This window comes from Ranitomeya imitator, chromosome 2, assembly GCF_032444005.1.
Source record: "Ranitomeya imitator isolate aRanImi1 chromosome 2, aRanImi1.pri, whole genome shotgun sequence".
Taxonomy (NCBI): Eukaryota; Metazoa; Chordata; class Amphibia; order Anura; family Dendrobatidae; genus Ranitomeya; species Ranitomeya imitator.
The window spans coordinates 9,924,325-9,949,965 of record NC_091283.1 but is presented as its reverse complement, the minus strand read 5'-3'; the positions used below and the strand labels follow the sequence as shown (position 1 = coordinate 9,949,965).

General features: G+C 45.0%; 1 protein-coding gene across 1 annotated transcript in view; it reads left to right on the top strand.

Moving 5' to 3' along the window:
* ZDHHC9 (zinc finger DHHC-type palmitoyltransferase 9) overlaps positions 1-25,641 on the top strand; it is a 69,036-nt gene that overhangs the window by 19,731 nt on the left and 23,664 nt on the right. Inside the window, exons 2-3 of the mRNA XM_069746093.1 lie at positions 18,086-18,372; positions 20,685-20,845. Of these exons, the coding sequence (XP_069602194.1) occupies positions 18,206-18,372; positions 20,685-20,845 (328 nt within the window). The 5' untranslated portion in view covers positions 18,086-18,205. The remainder of the gene's footprint in view (positions 1-18,085; positions 18,373-20,684; positions 20,846-25,641) is intronic.

Genomic DNA, 25,641 nt, shown 5'->3' with positions numbered 1-25,641 from the left:
CAGTAATGTAATGTATGTACACAGTGACTGCACCAGCAGAATAGTGAGTGCAGCTCTGGGGTATAATACAGGATGTAACTCAGGATCAGTAATGTAAGGTATGTACACAGTGACTGCACCAGCAGAATAGTGAGTGCAGCTCTGGGGTATAATACAGGATGTAACTCAGGATCAGTAATGTAATGTACGTACACAGTGACTGCACCAGCAGAATAGTGAGTGCAGCTCTGGAGTATAATACAGGAGGTAACTCAGGATCAGTAATGTAATGTATGTACACAGTGACTGCACCAGCAGAATAGTGAGTGCAGCTCTGGGGTATAATACAGGATGTAACTCAGGATCAGTAATGTATGTACACAGTGACTGCACCAGCAGAATAGTGAGTGCAGCTCTGGGGTATAATACAGGATGTAACTCAGGATCAGTAATGTAATGTATGTACACAGTGACTGCACCAGCAGAATAGTGAGTGCAGCTCTGGGGTATAATACAGGATGTAACTCAGGATCAGTAATGTAAGGTATGTACACAGTGACTGCACCAGCAGAATAGTGAGTGCAGCTCTGGGGTATAATACAGGATGTAACTCAGGATCAGTAATGTAATGTACGTACACAGTGACTGCACCAGCAGAATAGTGAGTGCAGCTCTGGAGTATAATACAGGATGTAACTCAGGATCAGTAATGTAATGTATGTACACAGTGACTGCACCAGCAGAATAGTGAGTGCAGCTCTGGAGTATAATACAGGATGTAACTCAGGATCAGTAATGTAATGCATGTACACAGTGACTGCACCAGCAGAATAGTGAGTGCAGCTCTGGAGTATAATACAGGATGTAACTCAGGATCAGTAATGTAATGTATGTACACAGTGACTGCACCAGCAGAATAGTGAGTGCAGCTCTGGGGTATAATACAGGATGTAACTCAGGATCAGTAATGTAATGTATGTACACAGTGACTGCACCAGCAGAATAGTGAATGCAGCTCTGGAGTATAATACAGCATGTAACTCAGGATCAGTAATGTAATGTATGTACACAGTGACTGCACCAGCAGAATAGTGAGTGCAGCTCTGGAGTATAATACAGAATGTGACTAAGGATCAGTAATGTAATGTATGTACACAGTGACTGCACCGGCAGAATAGTGAGTGCAGCTCTGGGGTATAATACAGGAGGTAACTCGGGATCAGTAATGTAATGTATGTACACAGTGACTGCACCGGCAGAATAGTGAGTGCAGCTCTGGAGTATAATACAGCATGTAACTCAGGATCAGTAATGTAATGTATGTACACAGTGACTGCACCAGCAGAATAGTGAGTGCAGCTCTGGAGTATAATACAGGATGTAACTAATGTAGGATAAATATAATCATTACAGTATAATACAGGATAAATTAATGTTCAGTAGGAATAAATTCTAATGTGCCATCAGACAATAATGAGAATCTCTTAAAGCTGTCCAGAGGTTGCGAGTAAATGACTGAAGTGGATGATGAGCCGTCGGTCCAGTCTCCGGCGCTGTGCTCGGTCGGTAGAATACTGTGGTTTACGGGTGGATTTGTAGGTTCAGGATTGTTGGTTCGTTGCAGATTTGCGGCTGTTGTAATCTAATAGGCCTCATATTACACAAATACTGAGGAACTTTCATATATTTTTGCTTTTCGCTTCTTTCACATTGTGTTATACTCTAGTCACATTCGGAGCTGAAATCACAATTCTTGCAGTGTAATGTGTGTAGGTGGCCTGGGGACAATAATTATGGGGGTTTTCCTGGATGTTGGCATCTGCGCCATTTGCTACTATGTAATGCAGTGACCCCCGGTCGTGCTGGGGGGGGGGGGGTTGTGCTTCAGGTTCCTTATCGCTTGTTCATGAAGCTTGATCAGATCTGCTCGGTGACATTCCACGGCAGGCGGCGCCCGGGTCGTGCACGGTATGGCAGCAGGCTCGACTCGCCCAGCCACATCTTTATCAGATGTCAGATCTCTATTCTAAAGATAGAAACATCCGGGAGATTACTGACCTATTTCAGGGAACTCCCAAAAGCTGCTGTTCCCACCGGGCAGGATGAACGGTCCGGAGATGATGGCGACCAAAGGAAAACATCTGGTGGTCAATGACAGCAAAGTCCTGTGTGACCTGTGGACTCATTGGCTACAGTTGTGTAACATTGTGTGCTGGCGAGCAACCACATACACTACAGACCAAAAGTTTGGACACACCTTCTCATTTAAAGATTGTTCTGTATTTTCATGACTATGAAAATTGTACATTCACACTGAAGGCATCAAAACTATGAATTAACATATGTGGAATTGTATACTTAACACAAAAGTGTGAAACAACTGAAATTGTGTTATATTGTAGGTTCTTCAAAGTAGCCACCTTTTGCTTTGATGACGGCTTTGCACACTCTTGGCATTCTATTGATGAGCTTCAAGAGGTAGTCACCGGGAATGGTCTTCCAACAATCTTGAAGGAGTTCCCAGAGATGCTTAGCACTTGTTGGCCGTTTTGCCTTCACTCTGCGGTCCAGCTCACCCCAAACCATCTCGATTGGGTTCAGGTCTGGTGACTGTGGAGGCCAGGTCATCTGGGGTAGCCCCCATCACTCTCCTTCTTGGTCAAATAGCCCTTACACAGCCTGGAGGTGTTTGGGGTCATTGTCCTGTTGAAAAATAAATGATGGTCCAACTAAATGCAAACCGGATGGAATAGCATGCCGCTGCAAGATGCTGTGGTAGCCATGCTGGTTCAGTATACCTTCAATTTTGAATAAATCCCCAACAGTGTCACCAGCAAAGCCCCCCCACACCATCACACCTCCTCCTCCATGCTTCACGGTGGGAACCAGGCATGTAGAGTCCGTCCGTTCACCTTTTCTACGTCGCACAAACACACGGTGGTTGGATCCAAAGATCTCAGATTTGGACTCATCAGACCAAAGCACAGATTTCCACTGGTCTAATGTCCATTCCTTGTGTTCTTTAGCCCATACAAGTCTCTTCTGCTTGTTGCCTGTCCTTAGCAGTGGTTTCCTGGCAGCTATTTTACCATGAAGGCCTGCTGCACAAAGTCTCCTCTTAACAGTTGTTGTAGAGATGTGTCTGCTGCTAGAACTCTGTGTGGCATTGACCTGGTCTCTAATCTGAGCTGCTGTTAACCTGCGATTTCTGAGGCTGGTGACTCGGATAAACTTCTCCTCAGAAGCAGAGGTGACTCTTGGTCTTCCTTTCCTGGGGCAGTCCTCATGTGAGCCAGTTTCTTTGTAGCGCTTGATGGTTTTTCCCAATTTTTCGGACTGACTGACTTTCATTTCTTAAAGTAATGATGGCCTCTCGTTTTTCTTTACTTAGCTCCATTTTTCTTGCTATAATACAAATTCTAACAGTCTATTCAGTAGGACTATCAGCTGTGTATCCACCAGACTTCTGCACAACGCAACTGATGGTCCCAACCCCGTTTATAAGGCAAGAAATCCCACTTATTAAAGCTACGTTCACATTTGCGCCTTTGGGCGCAGCGTCGTCGACGCATACTGACGCATGTGTCATGCGCCCCTATCTTTAACATGGGGGGCGCATGGACATGCGCTGGTATGCGTTGTACTGCGTTTTACGACGCATGCGTCATGTAGACACACAGACCGGGAGCAGAGCACGCTACTTGTAGCGTTTTTCCTGCGCCGAAATTCCTGCTCTGTGCTTTCTTATGCCAACGCATACGTCGCAAAAGGCAGCGTTGTGCACATGCGTTGTTGGTTCCGTCGCTGACGCTACGCCCAACAACGCAAATGTGAACGTAGCCTAATCCTGACAAGGCACAGCTGTGAAGTGAAAACCATTCCCGGTGACTACCTCTTGAAGCTCATTAAGAGAATGCCAAGAGTGTGCAAAGCAGTCATCTAGAACCTAGAATATAAGACATTTAATTCAGTTGTTTCACATTTTTTGGTTAAGTATATAATTCCACATGTGTTAATTCATAGTTTTGATGCCTTCAGTGTGAATGTACAATTTTCATAGTCATGAAAATACAGAAAAATCTTTAAATGAGAAGGTGTGTCCAAACTTTTGGTCTGTACTGTAAGTAATCAGTAGATGCAATGTTACAATGTATCACAGCGAGGGGGTGGGGCGACCTGCCAGTGCTAGGGGCGGCCTGCGGATGTGAGGGGGCAACCTGCCATTGCCAGAATGGGTGGTCTTTAGTTTCTATATTTGTCAGGACTTTTGCACTGCCACACGCTGATTATATTATAACTAGACTGTGGCCCGATTCTAGCGCATCGGGTATTCTAGAATATGCATGTCCCAGTAGTATATGGACAATGATGATTCCAGAATTCGCGGCAGACTGTGCCCGTCGCTGATTGGTCGAGGCAACCTTTATGACATCATCGTCGCCATGGCAACCATTATGACATCTACGTCGATACTGTGCCCGTCGCTGAATCAGAAACGCGGGATGTCTATGTCCTTTATGACATCATCGTCGCTGTGCTCGTCGCTGCCAGGCCTCGACCAATCAGAGACGCGGGATTTCTACGTCGATGCTGTGCCGGTCTCTGATTGGTCGAGGCAGCGGGGTCTGTGCATGCTGTAGGCTTTTCCGGGGTCAGTGCAGGCTGTAGGCTTTTCCGGGGTCAGTGCAGGCTGTAGGCTTTTCCGGGGTCTGTGCAGGCTGTAGGCTTTTCCGGGGTCTGTGCAGGCTGTAGGCTTTTCCGGGGTCTGTGCAGGCTGTAGGCTTTTCCGGGGTCAGTGTAGGCTTTTCCGGGGTCTGTGCAGGCTGTAGGCTTTTCCGGGGTCTGTGCAGGCTGTAGGCTTTTCCGGGGTCAGTGCAGGCTGTAGGCTTTTCCGGGGTCAGTGCAGGCTGTAGGCTTTTCCGGGGTCAGTGCAGGCTGTAGGCTTTTCCGGGGTCAGTGCAGGCTGTAGGCTTTTCCGGGGTCAGTGCAGGCTGTAGGCTTTTCCGGGGTCAGTGCAGGCTGTAGGCTTTTTCGGGGTCAGTGCAGGCTGTAGGCTTTTTCGGGGTCAGTGCAGGCTGTAGGCTTTTTCGGGGTCAGTGCAGGCTGTAGGCTTTTCCGGGGTCAGTGCAGGCTGTAGGCTTTTCCGGGGTCAGTGCAGGCTGTAGGCTTTTTCGGGGTCAGTGCAGGCTGTAGGCGTTTCCGGGGTCAGTGCAGGCTGTAGGCTTTTCCGGGGTCAGTGCAGGCTGTAGGCTTTTCCGGGGTCAGTGCAGGCTGTAGGCTTTTCCGGGGTCAGTGTAGGCTGTAGGCTTTTCCGGGGTCAGTGCAGGCTGTAGGCTTTTCCGGGGTCAGTGCAGGCTGTAGGCGTTTCCGGGGTCAGTGCAGGCTGTAGGCTTTTCCGGGGTCTGTGCAGGCTGTAGGCTTTTCCGGGGTCTGTGCAGGCTGTAGGCTTTTCCGGGGTCAGTGCAGGCTGTAGGCTTTTCCGGGGTCAGTGCAGGCTGTAGGCTTTTCCGGGGTCAGTGCAGGCTGTAGGCTTTTCCGGGGTCAGTGCAGGCTGTAGGCTTTTCCGGGGTCAGTGCAGGCTGTAGGCTTTTCCGGGGTCAGTGCAGGCTGTAGGCTTTTCCGGGGTCAGTGTAGGCTGTAGGCTTTTCCGGGGTCTGTGCAGGCTGTAGGCTTTTCCGGGGTCAGTGCAGGCTGTAGGCTTTTCCGGGGTCAGTGCAGGCTGTAGGCTTTTCCGGGGTCAGTGCAGGCTGTAGGCTTTTCCGGGGTCAGTGTAGGCTGTAGGCTTTTCCGGGGTCAGTGCAGGCTGTAGGCTTTTCCGGGGTCAGTGCAGGCTGTAGGCGTTTCCGGGGTCAGTGTAGGCTGTAGGCTTTTCCGGGGTCTGTGCAGGCTGTAGGCTTTTACTTTCCTTTTTTTATATCTCAGTTCTTGTCCATCGCTGGTTGGACTCTGGTGACAGAGCTGCATAATGGCCGATTCCGGCACCACCGGGGTAGATGTGAAACTCTGTGGGAAGTTTGGATCCCTGGGATTCATTACAGTAGTATCTGCTCATTTGTATACAATTGGACCCTTAAAATGATCCTTAATTCTACATGTCTCCAGCCCCTAAGACCTTCTAAATGGCAGTAAGTAAAGTCTGCTGATTACCGTTTTTAAAACTGGTGGCCACGGCTTCTCTCCGCCTCCCTCCTGGTGGCCACGGATTCTCTTCCTCCCTCCTGGTGGCCACAGATTCTCTTCCTCCCTCCTGGTGGCCACGGCTTCTCTCTGCCTCCCTCCTGGTGGCCATGGCTTCTCTTCCTCCCTCCTGGTGGCCATGGCTTCTCTCCGCCTCCCTCTGGTGGCCACGGCTCCTGGTGGCCACGGCTTCTCTCCGCCTCCCTCTGGTGGCCACAGCTTCTCTTCCTCCCTCCTGGTGGCCATGGCTTCTCTTCCTCCCTCCTGGTGGCCATGGCTTCTCTCCGCCTCCCTCTGGTGGCCACGGCTCCGCTCCTCCTCCCTCCTGGTGGCCACGGCTTCTTACCAGCAGAGCTGAGCTGTAGTGTAAAGCATTGGGAAGTGTTTGTGCAGTACCGCTGCCACTGAACAGATGGTGTATTTCTGTTCTATGAAGGTGATTGTCAGCCTCTGACCATCGCTGTAATGGAGCAGCCATCACTAAGTGACAGGAGCAGCAGAGTGCGGCCCAGAGATGGGTCATCACTGTATATAAGAACCCCTCTGTGTGGAGACCCCACAAGGGAGCTTCCCTCCCCTGCAGATCACACAGGACATTTTATCTGTGATTAATCCTACAGTGACGTTATGGGGAGTAGACGCGGCCCCCAGCTCATTACTGACATGATATCACCCCCAGGAGGACGGAGCGCACAGCCTGCCGGTGTGTGACAGCAGCCATCCTGGTGGGAGATTGTGTGTGTATAAAAAACGCTGTGCACATGCTGCAGAAAAAACCGCGCGGAAATGCATTGGTTTACAATCCGCAGCATGCCACTTCTTTTGTGCGTTTTCCGCAGCGGATTTACTACTGCCCATATGGAAAACCGCAGTTGTAAATCCGCACAGGAAACCGCGATAAATCCGCAGTGGACCCAGACTACGTGTGCACATAGCCTTAGACTTGCAAAAAGTGAGAACATTTACAGCAATGCCACAACTCTACTGTTACGCTACAGGGAGAAGGTGTGTAAAGAATCAGCCCTTGACAAATAGTTTTGGTGCCAGAGTCCTCCTGAATGGAGAAAGAGAAATGTTGTGGTCATAGGGGATTCCCTGTTGAGGAACAGAGGCCGCAATCTGCAGACCGGGCATAACCTCTAGAGAAATGTGCTGTCTTCCAGGTGCAAAAATTAAAGATGTCTGTCAGGATATCTGGACTCTTCAGACCTACAGACGACCACCTATTCCTGCACATACATGTGGGGACAAATGACACCGCAGGAAAGGACCTGGAAACCGTCTGCAGTGACTTTGAAAACTTAGGTAAGAAAGTGAAAGAGCTGGGAGCGCAGGTGGTCTTCTCTTCTCTTCCATCCTCCCAGTGGATGGCCATGGAACAAGGAGGTGGAATAAGATTCTGCAGGTGAACAACTGGCTACGTCGATGGTGCCGTCAGCAAGGATTTGTATTTCTGGATCACGGGGTGAATTACCTATACGATGGACTACTTGCTAGAGATGGGTTTGCACCTTACAAAGACTGGAAAACATGTATTTGAAAGTCATCTTGCTACAGTCATCAGGAGAGCTTTAAACTAGAACAATGTGGGAAGGGAAGCAAAAGGCCAGAAAAAGCCATACACCTGACAAATACAACTGAGAACTCTGCTATCAGAAGTGGAAAGGAAGAACAAAGACAAAAAAATCTAAATAATAAAAATATTGGAGGAAGAGAAACCAGTCACAAACTAAAATGTTTCTATATGAATGCAGAAAGCATGGGCAACAAACAAGGAGAATGGGAACTACTAACACAGAAGAAGAAATATTATGTCATTGGAATCACTGAAACTTGGTGGGATGATACACATGATTGGAATACAAGGCTAGAAGGATACAACTTATTTGCTAGAAACAGACTTGATTAACTGAGGAGAAGGTGTCGCCTTGTATGGTAGAAAAGCATATATCTGCACAGAGATCCAAGCTTCAGAGACTGGGAGTTCTGTCGACATAGTTGAAATCTCCCATGACCACTATCCAGACATTTGTTGGGAATCTCTCAGCTAAAACTAACAGGTTAAACAAATTCTTAGGCCGCTTTCACACATCAGTTTTTTGCCGTCAGTCACAATCAATTTGCCCGACGGATCCGTCGCAGATTGTGGAAAAACTGATGCGAAGGATTCGGTTTTTTTTTCAACGTATCTGACTAGCGGATCTGGCTAATTGGATCCTAAATAAATCAGAGCATGCTCAGTTAAAAAAAAAGAAAAAAAACGGAATTCGTCGCCGTACTCAGTCATTTGATGGATCCGGCACCCATAGGCTTCCATTCTAGCAAACGACGGATGGCGACTTTTCGACGTACGCAAACATTACTTTGTCTGTTGTCTCCGGCCGCCGGACAATTTTCGACAAAGCCGGCGAACGATGTATGAAACATGAGGCCTTCTGTAACAATCTGTCGCTAATAAGTCTATGAGAAATAAACAGATCCAGCGGCATCAGTCGCTGGATCCGGTTTTTCTTCAAAATTCGACAGATTGCGACTGATGGCAAAAAACTAATGTGTGAAAGGGACCTTATCCTCTCTTGCTGACAACTTTTATCTTCCTAAAGGTAGGGGAGAAAACAAGGGGATCTGCTACCTTGGATCTAATCCTTATAAACAGGGAGGAAATGGTTGAGGAGGTAAGAGTGACTGGGACCTAGGAGGTAGCGACCAAGCTATTTTACAATTTTGGATAACTAGAGGAGGAAGATAAGTGAAGACTCAGACTTCAAGGTTAGATTTCAGAAACGCAGATTTTAAGGGACTCAGATAATCCTAGTGATCCAATGGCTGGATATCCTTCAGGACAAAAATGTCCAGGAAGGATGAGAAATCTTGAAAAATGAGATTCTCAAAGCACAATAGTTAACAATTGCAAAAGGAGGGAAGAATACAAAGTATTTAAGGAAACCAGGATGGATGAACACAGAACTTAAACACATGCTAAAGGAAGAAAGAAATGTTTATCAAATGGAAAGCGTGAGGCATATCTAAAGAAGAATATAATGCTGTCTGCAGAACCTGCAGGGCACAAATAAGATTAGCTAAAGCTTAGCTGACAATGAATTAAGGCTTGCAAGAGATGTCAAAAGCAATAAAAAAGGATTTGGGGGGATTTGTCAAAAGTAAAAGAAAAGACAAACATGCTATAGAATTTTTACAGGAAGAAAATGATGAAATGGTAAGAAAGGATGTTGAGAAGGCCAAACTTTTACATTCCATTTTGCAGCTGTTTAATCTCAGATAGAAAACATCAACTGATTTTCACTGGCCTATTTAAAGGAACAGAAGAATCCAGGATATCTATAAACAGAGAGATAGTGAGGAAACACTTAGCTAACATAAATTAAAGTCTCCAGGTCCAGATGAATTACACCCCAGAGTACTGACGGAGATAGCAGAAGAAATTTTTGAACCACTCTCCATAATCTTTGAAAATTCTTGGAGAACAGGAGAAGTCCCAGAAGACTGGAGAAGAGCAAATGTTCCTATTTTCAAAAAGGGGAAGAAGGTGGACCCAAGGAACTATAGGCCAGTGAGTCTGACGTCTATATCTGGAAAGATCTTTGAACAAATTATTAAACAACTTGTATGTAAGTACCTGGATAAGAATGAAATGATTAAACAGAGTCCGGATGGGTTTGTAGCTAATAGTCTGACATGACATAACTTAATTTCCTTCTATGACAGAATCCCTGACTGGGTGGATCAGGGAAATGCTGTAGATATAGTATATCTTGACTTCAGCAAAGCATTTGACAAAGTATCTCACACCATCCTTATTGAAAAAATGACTAAGTATGGAATGGACGAAGTAACTGTTAGATGGATTCATAACTGATTTAGTGATCGGATCCAAAGAGTGGTTGTAAATGCCTGCACATGCGGTTGGAAGAATATCTCAAGTGGGGTACCACAGGGATCTGTCCTAGGCCCTTTATTGTTGAGCATCTTTATCAATGATTTAGATCAAGGAATTGAGGGTACACTGATTAAATTTGGTGATGACACAAAGCTAGGAGGATATCTAATACTGGAGAAGAGAGAGGATTCAAAAAGATATAAATAAACTAGAGCAGTGTGCAGCAACTAACAATGGTTTGTAACAAGGAAAAATGCAAAGTACTCCATCTGGGCAATAAAAATGAAAAAAATCATATACAGAATGGGAGGAATAGGGCTAAGCAACAGCACATGTGAAAGACTTAGGTATACTAATAGATCACAGACTGAACATGAGTCAACAGTGTGATGCAGCAGCAAAAAAGGCAAATCCAATTCTGGGATGTATTAACAGAAGCATTCAGTCTAGATCACATGAAGTCATTATTGCCCTCTACTCCTCTTTGGTCAGACCTCATCTGGAATACTGGGTGCAGTTCTGGGCACCACATATTAAAAAAGTCATCAACAAACTGGAGCAAGTTCAGAGAAGAGCGACCAGAATGGTGACCGGTCGGCAAACCATGTCCTATGAGGAACGGTTACAGGATTTGGGAATGTTTAGCTGCAAAAAAAAAAAAAAAAAAAAAGACTGAGGAGACTTAATAGCTGTCTACAAATATCTCAATGGCTGTCACATTGTAGAAGGATCATCTTTATTCTCATTTGCACAAGGAAAGACTAGAAGCAATGAGATGAAACTGAATGGGAGGAGACAGATTAGATATTAGAAAAAACTATTTGACAGTGAGGTGATCAATGAGTGGAACAGGCGGCCACGAAAGGTGGTGAGTTCTCCTTCAATGGAAGTCTTCACACAGAGGCTGGACAGACATCTGTGATGGGACGATTTAGTGAATCCTACTTTTAGCAGGGGGGTTGGACCAGATGACCCAGGAGGTCCTTACCAACTCTATCATTCTATGATTCTATGCCTGTAATGTGAATGGGGTCCAACCAACAAAACTTTTTTTTTTTTTTTTTTATGAATTATTGGTTATTTTGTTGTTTTTAATACATTTTTATAAGGATAACAGCCCATTTTTGTTTCTGACACAGAGCTCCAAAGCTCCTGCACAGTTAAATCTTAAATCCTAGCTGCCAACAGCGACCACTAGGGGGAGCACTGTGCAGACCACTTATGCTCAGTAATTAGTGCATGTGCTCCCTCTTGTGGTGAACACAGTGACTGCACCAGCAGAATAGTGAGTGCAGCTCTGGAGTATAATACAAGATGTAACTCAGGATCAGTAATGTATGTACACAGTGACTGCACCAGCAGAATAGTGAGTGCAGCTCTGGGGTATAATACAGGATGTAACTCAGGATCAGTAATGTATGTACACAGTGACTGCACCAGCAGAATAGTGAGTGCAGCTCTGGGGTATAATACAAGATGTAACTCAGGATCAGTAATGTATGTACACAGTGACTGCACCAGCAGAATAGTGAGTGCAGCTCTGGAGTATAATACAGGATGTAACTCAGGATCAGTAATGTATGTACACAGTGACTGCACCAGCAGAATAGTGAGTGCAGCTCTGGGGTATAATACAAGATGTAACTCAGGATCAGTAATGTATGTACACAGTGACTGCACCAGCAGAATAGTGACTGCAGCTCTGGAGTATAATACAGGATGTAACTCAGGATCAGTAATGTAATGTATGTACACAGTGACTGCACCAGCAGAATAGTGAGTGCAGCTCTGGAGTATAATACAGGAGGTAACTCAGGATCAGTAATGTAATGTATGTACACAGTGACTGCTCCTGCAGAATAGTGAATGCAGCTCTGGGGTATAATACAGGAGGTAACTCAGGATCAGTAATGTAATGTATGTACACAGTGACTGCACCAGCAGAATAGTGAGTGCAGCTCTGGAGTATAATACAGGATGTAACTCAGGATCAGTAATGTAATGTATGTACACAGTGACTGCACCAGCAGAATAGTGAGTGCAGCTCTGGGGTATAATACAAGATGTAACTCAGGATCAGTAATGTAATGTATGTACACAGTGACTGCACCAGCAGAATAGTGAGTGCAGCTCTGGAGTATAATACAGGAGGTAACTCAGGATCAGTAATGTAATGTATGTACACAGTGACTGCACCAGCAGAATAGTGAGTGCAGCTCTGGGGTATAATACAGGAGGTAACTCAGGATCAGTAATGTATGTACACAGTGACTGCACCAGCAGAATAGTGAGTGCAGCTCTGGAGTATAATACAGGAGGTAACTCAAGATCAGTAATGTAATGTATGTACACAGTGACTGCACCAGCAGAATAGTGAGTGCAGCTCTGGAGTATAATACAGGAGGTAACTCAAGATCAGTAATGTAATGTATGTACACAGTGACTGCACCAGCAGAATAGTGAGTGCAGCTGTGGAGTAATAGGACGTGTTCCCAGAGTTAACACTTATAGGAAGGACTTGTATACTATCAGACCCTCCAGTCCTCTTTCATGAGGTTTCTGGCTCTCGGCATCTATGATAATTCTGTTTTCGGTTTTATCTTTTCAGTTGATGTTCCTATTTTAGAGACATAAGGCAGTGAGGTGTAAACTGATCCAGCAGAGAAGATGTTAACGTGTCCCAGTAATGAGCGCGGTGATTATGTACTGGGGTACGCTCTACGCTGATCATCGCTCGCTGTTCTTTGTCCTTTGTGACCTTTATACTTTTGTCGCGGTTACTGTAGTTAATAAATGAAGGATTCTGATTTATTTGTACATTTTTTGTTACTTTCTGGTAATATTTTCGCTTTATGTAACCAAGAGCCGAAGCCTAAAATGAGAGAATCAGAATGTTCAGATAATCCTGAAATGTGACAATGACCTGACGCCTGAGTCACCATTACGGTAAGCGTGAGCCGAGGAGACAGCGGAGGCTGGGAAATGCCTCGGTGTGACCTTGTGTCCACTGCCGATCAGGGCTTCTCATTTAAAGGGACAGGCTGATCACGAACAACCCCTTTAACATGGGCTCCACCATGTCCAATGCTCTAATCCACAGGGGCTGATTTTGCTGGGATAAGTTGTCGTCATTTTCTCTTTCCTGAACAAGTAATGTGGTCCGTCATAATGCCAGACGTGGCTGCTACTTAGTGAGTCCGTGGCCCCCTCCATGACGTCCATATCTCCTAACAGGACAGGATGGCTCCTCTGTAGAGAATATTCGACTGTAACAGAAGGAGGTTGTTCACCGGAGAGCGGCACGGTAACGAGGGTCTGCGGGAGAGCGGCACGGTAACGAGGGTCTGCGGGAGAGCGGCACGGTAACGAGGGTCTGCGGGAGTGGCACTGTAGCGAGGGTCTGCGGGAGAGCGGCACGGTAACGAGGGTCTGCGGGAGTGACACAGTAACGAGGGTCTGCGGGAGAGCGGCACGGTAACGAGGGTCTGCGGGAGAGCGGCACGGTAACGAGGGTCTGCGGGAGAGCGGCACGGTAACGAGGGTCTGCGGGAGAGCGGCACTGTAGCGAAGGTCTGCGGGAGTGGCACTGTAGCGAGGGTCTGCGGGAGAGCGGCACAGTAACGAGGGTCTGCGGGAGTGGCACTGTAGCGAGGGTCTGCGGGAGAGCGGCACAGTAACGAGGGTCTGCGGGAGTGGCACTGTAGCGAGGGTCTGCGGGAGAGCGGCACAGTAACGAGGGTCTGCGGGAGTGGCACTGTAGCGAGGGTCTGCGGGAGAGCGGCACGGTAACGAGGGTCTGTGGGAGAGCGGCACTGTAGCGAGGGTCTGCGGGAGAGCGGCACGGTAACGAGGGTCTGTGGGAGTGACACAGTAACGAGGGTCTGCGGGAGAGCGGCACGGTAACGAGGGTCTGTGGGAGAGCGGCACTGTAGCGAGGGTCTGCGGGAGAGCGGCACAGTAACGAGGGTCTGCGGGAGTGGCACTGTAGCGAGGGTCTGCGGGAGAGCGGCACGGTAACGAGGGTCTGCGGGAGAGCGGCACGGTAACGAGGGTCTGCGGGAGTGGCACTGTAGCGAGGGTCTGCGGGAGAGCGGCACGGTAACGAGGGTCTGCGGGAGTGACACAGTAACGAGGGTCTGCGGGAGAGCGGCACGGTAACGAGGGTCTGCGGGAGTGACACAGTAACGAGGATCTGCGGGAGAGCGGCACGGTAACGAGGGTCTGTGGGAGAGCGGCACAATGAGGGTCCGCAGGAGCTGTGACGCACGGTGGACGGTCCTGCAGGTTTGCCGGCATTTCAGGAGATGGAGTTGTGGATTTGGTCAGGATTAATGGGGTCCTCAATGCGGAGATACCGCGGCAGATACTGACCCACCATGTGATGCCATCAGGAGGCGTCTGATCAGCTCCAGATTTATTCTGCAGCCGGACAACGACCCCCAACATCCAGCCAATGTCATTAATAACTAGTAGTCCTGGGGTGGGGTGATCCCGCCGTGTAAGAATTTAAAGGGATTGTTCTCTACCCGGGATCTTGGGGTGAAGAACAGGCCTTGTCTGATAAATCCAAAAGAATTTACCGTCCTCCAGTCACAACCAAAGCTGCACTCTGCATTGTCTGAATTTCCCTGTGATGTTTCCGGCTCCGCGTCGCCCCGTTACCGTCACCCACCATGATGGAGCGCGCTCTGGTTTCATTCTAAGCTTCATACAACTAATAGATCCGGAGCCTTTTTGTTCTTAACGAGTGAGCGGCTCGGAATCGTCCTCAGATCTTCTGCAGAACGACCTTCTGAGGAGCGGCGGGATCATCTGGCAGCAATAATAACCTCGGCCGCGGATTCTTAAAAGGAGAAGCAGTGGGCGGCCGACATTCCTCCATTGCGGCTCCACATGTGCGGCTGACCTAATTCTCCGCTCATTGTGCAGATTGGCAGGATAAAGAAAAAGTAAAAATAACCGTCCTGATGGGATTCTGCCCGATGTGCCGAGGAACCGACCGTCTGATACGTGGCCTCATCGCGACTGTAGAAACGGCCATAAAACGGCGGATCCAGGACCTTCTCTATAACCGATGTCCCCGTCATACAATCTGATGTATCGCTACTATTAATGTGATGTGGGGGGATTATAGGATCAGAACCGGATCACACAGAGCAAAACAAAGGCTGCTGGCATGGAAATACACCGCTACTATAATACTGCTCCTATGTACAAGAATATAACTACTATAATACTGCTCCTATGTACAAGAATATAACTACTATAATACTGCCCCTATGTACAAGAATATAGTTACTATAATATTGCTCCTATGTACAAGAATATAGTTACTATAATACTGCTCCTATGTACAAGAATATAGTTACTATAATACTGCTCCTATGTACAAGAATATAGTTACTATAATACTGCCCCTATGTACAAGAATATAACTACTATAATACTGCCCCTATGTACAAGAATATAGTTACTATAATATTGCTCCTATGTACAAGAATATAGTTACTATAATATTGCCCCTATGTACAAGAATATAGTTACTATAATATTGCTCCTATGTACAAGAATATAACTGCTATAATACTGCCCCTATGTACAAGAATATAACTGCTATAATACTGCCCCTATGTACAAGAATATAACTACTATAATACTGCTCCTATGTACAAGAATATAACTACTATAATACTGCCCCTATGTACAAGAATATAACTACTATAATACTGCTCCTATGTACAAGAATATAACTACTATAATACTGCCCCTATGTACAAGAATATAACTACTATAATACTGCTCCTATGTACAAGAATATAACTACTATAATACTGCTCCTATGTACAAGAATATAACTACTATAATACTGCCCCTATGTACAAGAATATAACTACTATAATACTGCTCCTATGTACAAGAATATAACTACTATAATACTGCCCCCATGTGCAACAATATAACTACTATAATACTGCTCCTATGTACAAGAATATAACTACTATAATACTGCTCCTATGTACAAGAATATAACTGCTATAATACTGCTCCTATGTACAAGAATATAACTACTATAATACTGCTCCTATGTACAAGAATATAACTACTATAATACTGCTCCTATGTACAAGAATATAACTACTATAATACTGCCCCTATGTACAAGAATATAACTACTATAATACTGCCCCTATGTACAAGAATATAACTACTATAATACTGCCCCTATGTACAAGAATATAACTACTATAATACTGCCTCTATGTACAGGAATATAACTACTATAATACTGCCTCTATGTACAAGAATATAACTACTATAATACTGCCCCTATGTACAAGAATATAACTACTATAATACTGCTCCTAAGTACAAGAATATAACTACTATAATACTGCTCCTATGTACATGTTTATAACTACTATAATACTGCTCCTATGTACAAGAATATAACTACTATAATACTGCCCCTATGTACAAGAATATAACTACTATAATACTGCCCCTATGTACAAGAATATAACTACTATAATACTGCTCCTAAGTACAAGAATATAACTACTATAATACTGCTCCTATGTACATGTTTATAACTACTATAATACTGCTCCTATGTACAAGAATATAACTACTATAAAACTGCCCCTATGTACAAGAATATAACTACTATAATACTGCCCCTATGTACAAGAATATAACTACTATAATACTGCTCCTATGTACAAGAATATAACTACTATAATACTGCCCCTATGTACAAGAATATAACTACTATAATACTGCCCCTATGTACAAGAATATAACTACTATAATACTGCTCCTATGTACAAGAATATAACTACTATAATACTGCCTCTATGTACAGGAATATAACTACTATAATACTGCCTCTATGTACAAGAATATAACTACTATAATACTGCCCCTATGTACAAGAATATAACTACTATAATACTGCTCCTAAGTACAAGAATATAACTACTATAATACTGCTCCTATGTACATGTTTATAACTACTATAATACTGCTCCTATGTACAAGAATATAACTACTATAATACTGCTCCTATGTACATGTTTATAACTACTATAATACTGCTCCTAAGTACAAGAATATAACTACTATAATACTGCTCCCTATGTACAAGAATATAACTACTATAATACTGCTCCTCTGTACAAGAATATAACTACTATAATACTGCTACTACGTACAAGAATATAACTACTATAATACTGCTCCCTATGTACAAGAATATAACTACTATAATACTGCTCCCTATGTACAAGAATATAACTACTATAATACTGCTCCTATGTACAAGAATATAACTACTATAATACTGCTCCTATGTACATGTTTATAACTACTATAATACTGCTCCTAAGTACAAGAATATAACTACTATAATACTGCCCCCTATGTACATGTTTATAACTACTATAATACTGCCCCTATGTACAAGAATATAACTACTATAATACTGCCCCCTATGTACATGTTTATAACTACTATAATACTGCTCCTATGTACAAGAATATAACTACTATAATAATGTCCCTATGTACAAGAATATAACTACTATAATACTGCTCCTATGTACATGTTTATAACTACTATAATACTGCTCCTAAGTACAAGAATATAACTACTATAATACTGCCCCCTATGTACATGTTTATAACTACTATAATACTGCTCCTATGTACAAGAATATAACTACTATAATACTGCCCCTATGTACAAGAATATAACTACTATAATACTGCCTCTATGTACAAGAATATAACTACTATAATACTGCTCCTAAGTACAAGAATATAACTACTATAATACTGCTCCTATGTACAAGAATATAACTACTATAATACTGCTCCTATGTACATGTTTATAACTACTATAATACCGTCCTGCCCCTTGTGTTCTGCGCTGTTTGTTGCCAGTGATTTCTCCTGTGTTGCGCCACATTGTCCTTTGTGAAGTGAAGGACGCAGATTGTAACTGTTGTTGCATTTTCTCTCTCGTTCTTTGTAGGACGTTCCTATGTTGCTCGTCTTCGCTTGGTTCGTATGGAGGAGCCTTGGATAGCTAAGTGTTAAGGATTGAATTAAGGTCCCGGATTGGTGGAGTGGATCCCTGCGTGTCGGTGGCACCATGTCTGTCATGATGGTGAGGAAGAAGGTGACTCGTAAATGGGAGAAGCTTCCCGGGAAGAACACGTTCTGCTGTGACGGCCGGGTCATGATGGCGAGACAGAAGGGGATCTTCTACCTGACGCTCATCCTCATCCTGGGGACGTGTTCGCTCTTCTTTGCTTTCGAGTAAGTGTCATTATTACTTTGTTTGATGTTGGACCCGAGGAAGAACTTCTCACCTGTTCTGTTCCACACGGGGGACGACCTGGATACAATGAGACAAACCGCTGGCCACATTTACTGACCGCTGCGTGGACTGCTGGAAACATTTTTGCCTTATTATTATTATTATTATATAATAATTTTTCTTTTTTTTTTTTTTTTTTCTTTCAGCAGCCAGAACCTGCTCTCTGTTTTGGCAGTAAAAACTGAGTTCAAAATATTCATATTTTTTGCGTTTTCACTGCGTTTGTCACCTTTTTAGCTATGGATTATGTGTGCACATTCTCTACAGCACATGTTTAGATAAGTTGGTTTTAGTCAACAAAAAATGCTTCAAAAACGCTGTTGCATTTCATGCAAATTTTTTTTTTTTTTTTACACTTTCTAATTGTTTTTTTTTCTTTTATGGGTAGTAAAATGCTGCAAAAAGTAAAAAGATCTGACCTGCTGCAGATTTAACAAAACATGGCAGTTCTAAAAGAAAAAAAATCCACGTGTGCATAAGATCTCATAGCTCTTCCTAATAATAAAAAAAAATGGCAAAAAAAACTGCAGCAAAACTGCTTCATGTGAACCCAGCCTAAGGCTGTTATTTCCTCCTCTCCTGGTTTTTTTAATTTTTTTCCCTACTGTCATGTTCCAGCCGCAGTTCCTGTGCCAGCACAGAGCACACGGCTCACACTGGTGATAGCGTATTGGGAGCTGCTGGTTTGAGTGGTGAGAGCCGTTGGGTGGAAACTGAAGCTGTTTTTACGGAAGAAAAATGAGACTCCGCATTGGTGTACATTTGTGTGAATTAGGCCTGAAGCTCCAGATCTGCAGTGGAAGAGGAATGCCATTCCCTAGTTTCACCCTGCAATCTCCCTAGTTTCCCCCGTGCGGTTCCCTAGTTTCCCCGTGCGGTTCCCTAGTTTTCCCCGTGCGGTTCCCTAGTTTTCCCCGTGCGGTTCCCTAGTTTTCCCCGTGCGGTTCCCTAGTTTTCCCCGTGCGGTTGCCTAGTTTTCCCCGTGCGGCTGCCTAGTTTTCCCCGTGCGGTTGCCTAGTTTTCCCCGTGCGGTTGCCTAGTTTTCCCCGTGCGGCTGCCTAGTTTTCCCCGTGCGGTTGCCTAGTTTTCCCCGTGCGGTTGCCTAGTTTTCCCCGTGCGGTTGCCTAGTTTTCCCCGTGCGGTTGCCTAGTTTTCCCCGTGCGGTTGCCTAGTTTTCCCCGTGCGGTTGCCTAGTTTTCCCCGTGCGGTTGCCTAGTTTTCCCCGTGCGGCTGCCTAGTTTTCCCCGTGCGGTTGCCTAGTTTTCCCCGTGCGGTTGCCTAGTTTTCCCCGTGCGGTTGCCTAGTTTTCCCCGTGCGGTTGCCTAGTTTTCCCCGTGCGGTTGCCTAGTTTTCCCCGTGCGGTTGCCTAGTTTTCCCCGTGCGGTTGCCTAGTTTTCCCCGTGCGGTTGCCTAGTTTTCCCCCTGCGCTTCGCTAGTTTCCCGTGCAGGCAGCTGGAGACAATGGCGAGATGCAGATAGAGATGACGGCATTGTTGCCCGCCGGTTGGGTCTGGCTTCTATTCGATCGCTGATTTTAGGGCCACGAGAGCTGTAAGGATCCGGCCCTATGATGGTTTACGAGGTTGCGCGACATTGCTGCACTTGTTATTACGAGGTCGTGCGACATTGCTGCACTTGTTATTACGAGGTCGTGCGACATTGCTGCACTTGTTGTTTTCAGCAGAGTGTTCCTCTCGGGGTTTACTCTGAACGCTCAGGATTCAACCAGAAGTTTTATTTTTATTTATAAAACTATCGGTCATGAACTCTTAAAGCTTCTCTGATGTTTCATGTCTCCTTTAAATTCTAAGTTAAAGGGGTTGTGAACTTTTGCTAATAATGTCTGATAATGAAGCAACTGTAATGTGTATACAGCTCCCATGCAGACTTATGTCTCTGTTACAAAGTTTGTAATGTGTGATCTCTCTTATGAGGGGTGTCCAGTGGGGGTCTGGCGCCCCCACAAATCCGCTGTGACCGTAACCCGGGCCATCAGAAGTAGTGTGTGACCCCACAGCGCCATACACCTTGTAGTGGTCGTCCTTGGGAACTGCAGCTCACGGATTTTGGGACTCGAATCTTTTCCAGGTTCTAATGTGACTTTTGAAGCCAAATGATAAGAATTTTTTTTTCTTTTTTTTAGATTTAACTGTTTATTTCCCATCTTGTATCTGCCTCAGTTTCGGGGTGGATTATTGAGTGTTCTATGATAGCCGCGTATTGCTGACTGTTTCCGCTGTTTCCTGTGCAGATGTCGCTATTTGGCCGTGCAGCTGTCACCGGCGATCCCCGTCTTTGCAGCCGTCCTCTTCCTCTTTTCCATGGGCACATTATTACGGACCAGCTTCAGTGACCCCGGAGTAATACCCCGAGCGCTGCCGGATGAAGCTGCTTTTATTGAAATGGAGATCGGTGAGTCACAAGGTTTCTAAGCGCTCGATATAACCCAACCTTCCATACGTTCTTCCATTTTATTTTTTCCCCTGATTTACTTGGAAACTTACATGGCGCCTCTATAATCTGTAGGATGTGTCTGGTAGTGCAGCTCTGCCCCGACGAGGCAAGTCTGTGCAGCACAGAGAGGCAGTGTCCTGTATAACAGATGGCGCATCTGTGACCACTGCAGTGAAGCTACATGTATCCATCGTGGTGGAATCTCCAAAATATCCGCGTCTGACCTTAAAAAAGTAAAGTTTAAAGCTGTTTTCCAGGACTTTAAACAAGTTAGTTTACGGTAAAAACACGGTAAAGGTAGAAAATCTGCGCTATTCTGGTGGTCCTGCCAGTGATAACGTGCCGTATATGCATATGTGACCGCTGCAGCCAATCACTGGTCTCCGATGTCTCGTATCACATTATTACTTGGCTGCAGCAGTCGTACATGAACGGCACGTCCTCACCGGGGGCATCACCAAAACTGGACGAACCACCGGGTCTGTGAGGGATTTACCAGGTAAATGACAAAGTATCATTTTGTTTTAAAGGGAAGGTGTCATCAAAAAAAAATTTTTTTGCAGAAATTGTAAAAATGTAAAGAATTAATGATTACATGTTCTTAAAAAATATTATCTTTTGTTTATAATTTAGTAAAATATGAAAAATAATTTGAAAAGTTTTGGAATTTCCACTTTTAAACACTAGGGGGAGCAGCTGCTGAAATTTCAGAAAAACCTAGTGTACAACTAGCTCACATTACTGCACTGCAGTAAATATGGGCGGAGTCTGCTGACCTGTGTGATGTCTCCTCCCCTTCTGGGTGTTTGCTAAGGGATTGGAGAGGATGATATTCAGGAACCCAGTGAGCAGCAGCCATTTTGTTGGTGACTGCAGAGTATGGCTGCCGTCACACTATCAGTATTTGGTCAGTATTTTATCTCAGTATTTGTAGCCAAAACCAGGAGTGGAACAAATAGAGGAAAAGTCTAATAGAACCATCTGCACCACTTCTGTATTTATCACCCACTCCTGGTTTTAGCTACAAATACTGAGGTAAAATACTGACCAAATACTGATAGTGTGAAGGCAGCCTTATACTGACAAGTCTACGGTCACCAAGGACGGCAGGCAGCAAGGATTCTGGGAGATATGTGGTGGAGGGAGCAGGGTGACAGCAGCACAGAGTATTTCAGGAGAGCAGAGTGCTGGTCTATAGGGGCCCCCTGTTTGGTGCGCGGAGCAGCCAGGGATTGTACATAGGGCGCTGTCTTTTATACACATGGATGGACCGTCTGCTCCACAGAAATCCAGGAAACATTTCTGCGGATTGATGGCCTCGTCTGATCCAGACTTTGCATGCAGACCCCATTCCCCTCCTCAGATCCTGTCTTCTCCATCCTGTCCTGGCAATGTGTGAAAGCGAGGCGACAGGCGAAGTCCGGGGTGACGCTGGGAAGGAAATGTAGCCATATAGTAACGATAAAAATGAGACCCCTCTCTTCAGCCGCCTCACCAGCCCTGACTGCACCTAACTGGAGGTCATGCTGCCCCCTCTATTACCCCAGACCCGCGTGCAGGTGCTCAGCCAGAACCACCATAGAATGGGTCCGCTTTCTGAAGATAATACTGCCATAGTGTTCTCACATAATACCGCCATATAGATCACACATAATACTGCCAGTGTTCTCACATACCGCCATATAGATCACACATAATACTGCCATAGTGTTCTCACATAATACCGCCATATAGATCACACATAATACTGCCAGTGTTCTCACATACCACCATATAGATCACACATAATACCACCAGTGTTTTCACATACCGCCATATAGATCACACATAATACTGCCATAGTGTTCTCACATAATACCGCCATATAGATCACACATAATACCACCAGTGTTCTCACATACCGCCATATAGATCACACATAATACCACCAGTGTTCTCACATACCGCCATATAGATCACACATAATACTGCCAGTGTTCTCACATAATACCGCCATATAGATCACACATAATACTGCCATAGTGTTCTCACATAATACCGCCATATAGATCACACAATACCACCAGTGTTCTCACATACCGTCATATAGATCACACATAATGCTGCCAGTGTTCTCACATACCGCCATATAGATCACACATAATACTGCCAGTGTTCTCACATAATACCGCCATATAGATCACACATAATACTGCCATAGTGTTCTCACATAATACCGCCATATAGATCACACAATACCACCAGTGTTCTCACATACCGCCATATAGATCACACATAATACCACCAGTGTTCTCACATACCGCCATATAGATCACACACAATACCACCAGTGTTCTCACATACCGCCATATAGATCACACATAATACCACCAGTGTTTTCACATACCGCCATATAGATCACACATAATACTGCCATAGTGTTCTCACATAATACCGCCATATAGATCACACAATACCACCAGTGTTCTCACATACCGCCATATAGATCACACATAATACTGCCATAGTGTTCTCACATACCGCCATATAGATCACACATAATACTGCCATAGTGTTCTCACATAATACCGCCATATAGATCACACATAATACTGCCATAGTGTTCTTACATAATACCACCATATAGATCACACATAATACCACCAGTGTTCTCACATACCGCCATATAGATCACACATAATACCACCAGTGTTCTCACATACCGCCATATAGATCACACATAATGCTGCCAGTGTTCTCACATAATACTGCCATATAGATCACACACACAGTACCACCATATAATTCTCACAATACTGATCAAGCATAATACCACCATACAGATCACATAATACCGTCATATAGATCTCACATAATGCCATAATACAGCATGACGCAGCTCCTGTTATCGCACGCATTGAGTTGTGTGTGCAATGGGGAAAGATATGCAGGGGGGAGAGGAGTGCATAGAAGAGGATTAGATACACGGTTCACCAGACAGTATCACACAAGAGAGGATTAGATACACGGCTCAGCACACAGTATCACACAGGACAGGATTAGATACACGGCTCAGCAGTCAGTATCACAGGATAGGATTAGATACACGGCTCAGCAGTCAGTATCACACAGGAGAGGATTAGATACATGGCTCAGCAGTCAGTATCACACAGGAGAGGATTATATACACGGCTCAGCAGTCAGTATCACACAGGAGAGGATTAGATACACGGCTCAGCAGACTGTATCACAGAGGAGAGGATTAGATACACGGCTCAGCATAGTATCACACAGTATAGGATTAGATACACGGCTCAGCATAGTATCACACAGTATAGGATTAGATACACGGCTCAGCAGACAGTATCACACAGTATAGGATTAGATACACGGCTCAGCATAATATCACACAGGAGAGGATTAGATGCATGGCTCAGCATAGTATCACACAGTATAGGATTAGATACACGGCTCAGCAGACAGTATCACACAGGAGAGGATTAGATACACAGCTCAGCAGACAGTATCACACAGGAGAGGATTAGATACACGGCTCAGCATAATATCACACAGTATAGGATTAGATACACGGCTCAGCATAGTATCACACAGTATAGGATTAGATACACGGCTCAGCAGACAGTATCACACAGGAGAGGATTAGATGCATGGCTCAGCATAGTATCATACAGGAGAGGGTTAGATGCATGGCTCAGCAGACAGTATCACACAGGACAGGATTAGATACACGGCTCAGCATAATATCACACAGGAGAGGATTAGATGCATGGCTCAGCATAGTATCACACATGAGAGGATTAGATGCATGGCTCAGCATAGTATCACATGAGAGGATTAGCTACAGGGGCCAGCAGACACTATCACACAGGAGAGGATTAGATGCATGGCTCAGCACAGTATCACATGAGAGGATTAGCTACAGGGGCCAGCAGACACTATCACACAGGAGAGGATTAGATACTTGGCTCAGCACAGTCTAGTGATAGATGCACGGTCTGATGTCCTGTGAGGAGCTGCAGTGAGAGGTCGAGCAGCACAGAGCCTCCCCCATCCCCCTCTGTTACCTCTCTGCAGCTCCAGATAAGAGGACATCAGACGGCAGCATTCCTTCACCCTCTCTAGGGATTACAGCCACACACCAGGCAGCAGAGGACAGGGAACGCCGCTGACAGTGTGAGGGGAGCAGCTCTCAGTCACAGTGGAGCTCACAGCTACACTCCACTGTGGGCTGAGGCAAGATGGCGCCGATCTCCTGCCTCTGCTGTGATGTGGAGACCGCCCAGGGGACGTGGCCACATCAGAGCAGTTTATAATTGTAGCTAATGGGTCGGACGCCGACCGCAGCCTCCTATGTCCAGGGCAGCAGAGTGGAAGTGTCCTGCTGGGATTCTTACACTGCTGCAAAGCAAAATGGCGGCGCCCAGTGGCTGCAAAAATAATTAATAATAAAAAATATATTAAAGTTAAAAAAAAATGATTTTGTATTAAAAATAATTGTTTATATAAACAATCATTTTTAATACAAAAACAAAATTGCGGCACCTTCCCTTTAAGTGTTCTACAAATTCTCATCTGTATTACTATTATTTATTATTTAATTATTATTCCTAATCTATTAATCTTTTAACGACTGCAGTTAAGGGTACTTATTCCTCAGCGCCACTTTTTAACAAAGCTGAGAAATGGCGTTCTAACACCCCCCAGTGTCAGAAAACCTCCGGGGTGCTACCGGGTGTAGCTGAGACCCTGAAGAA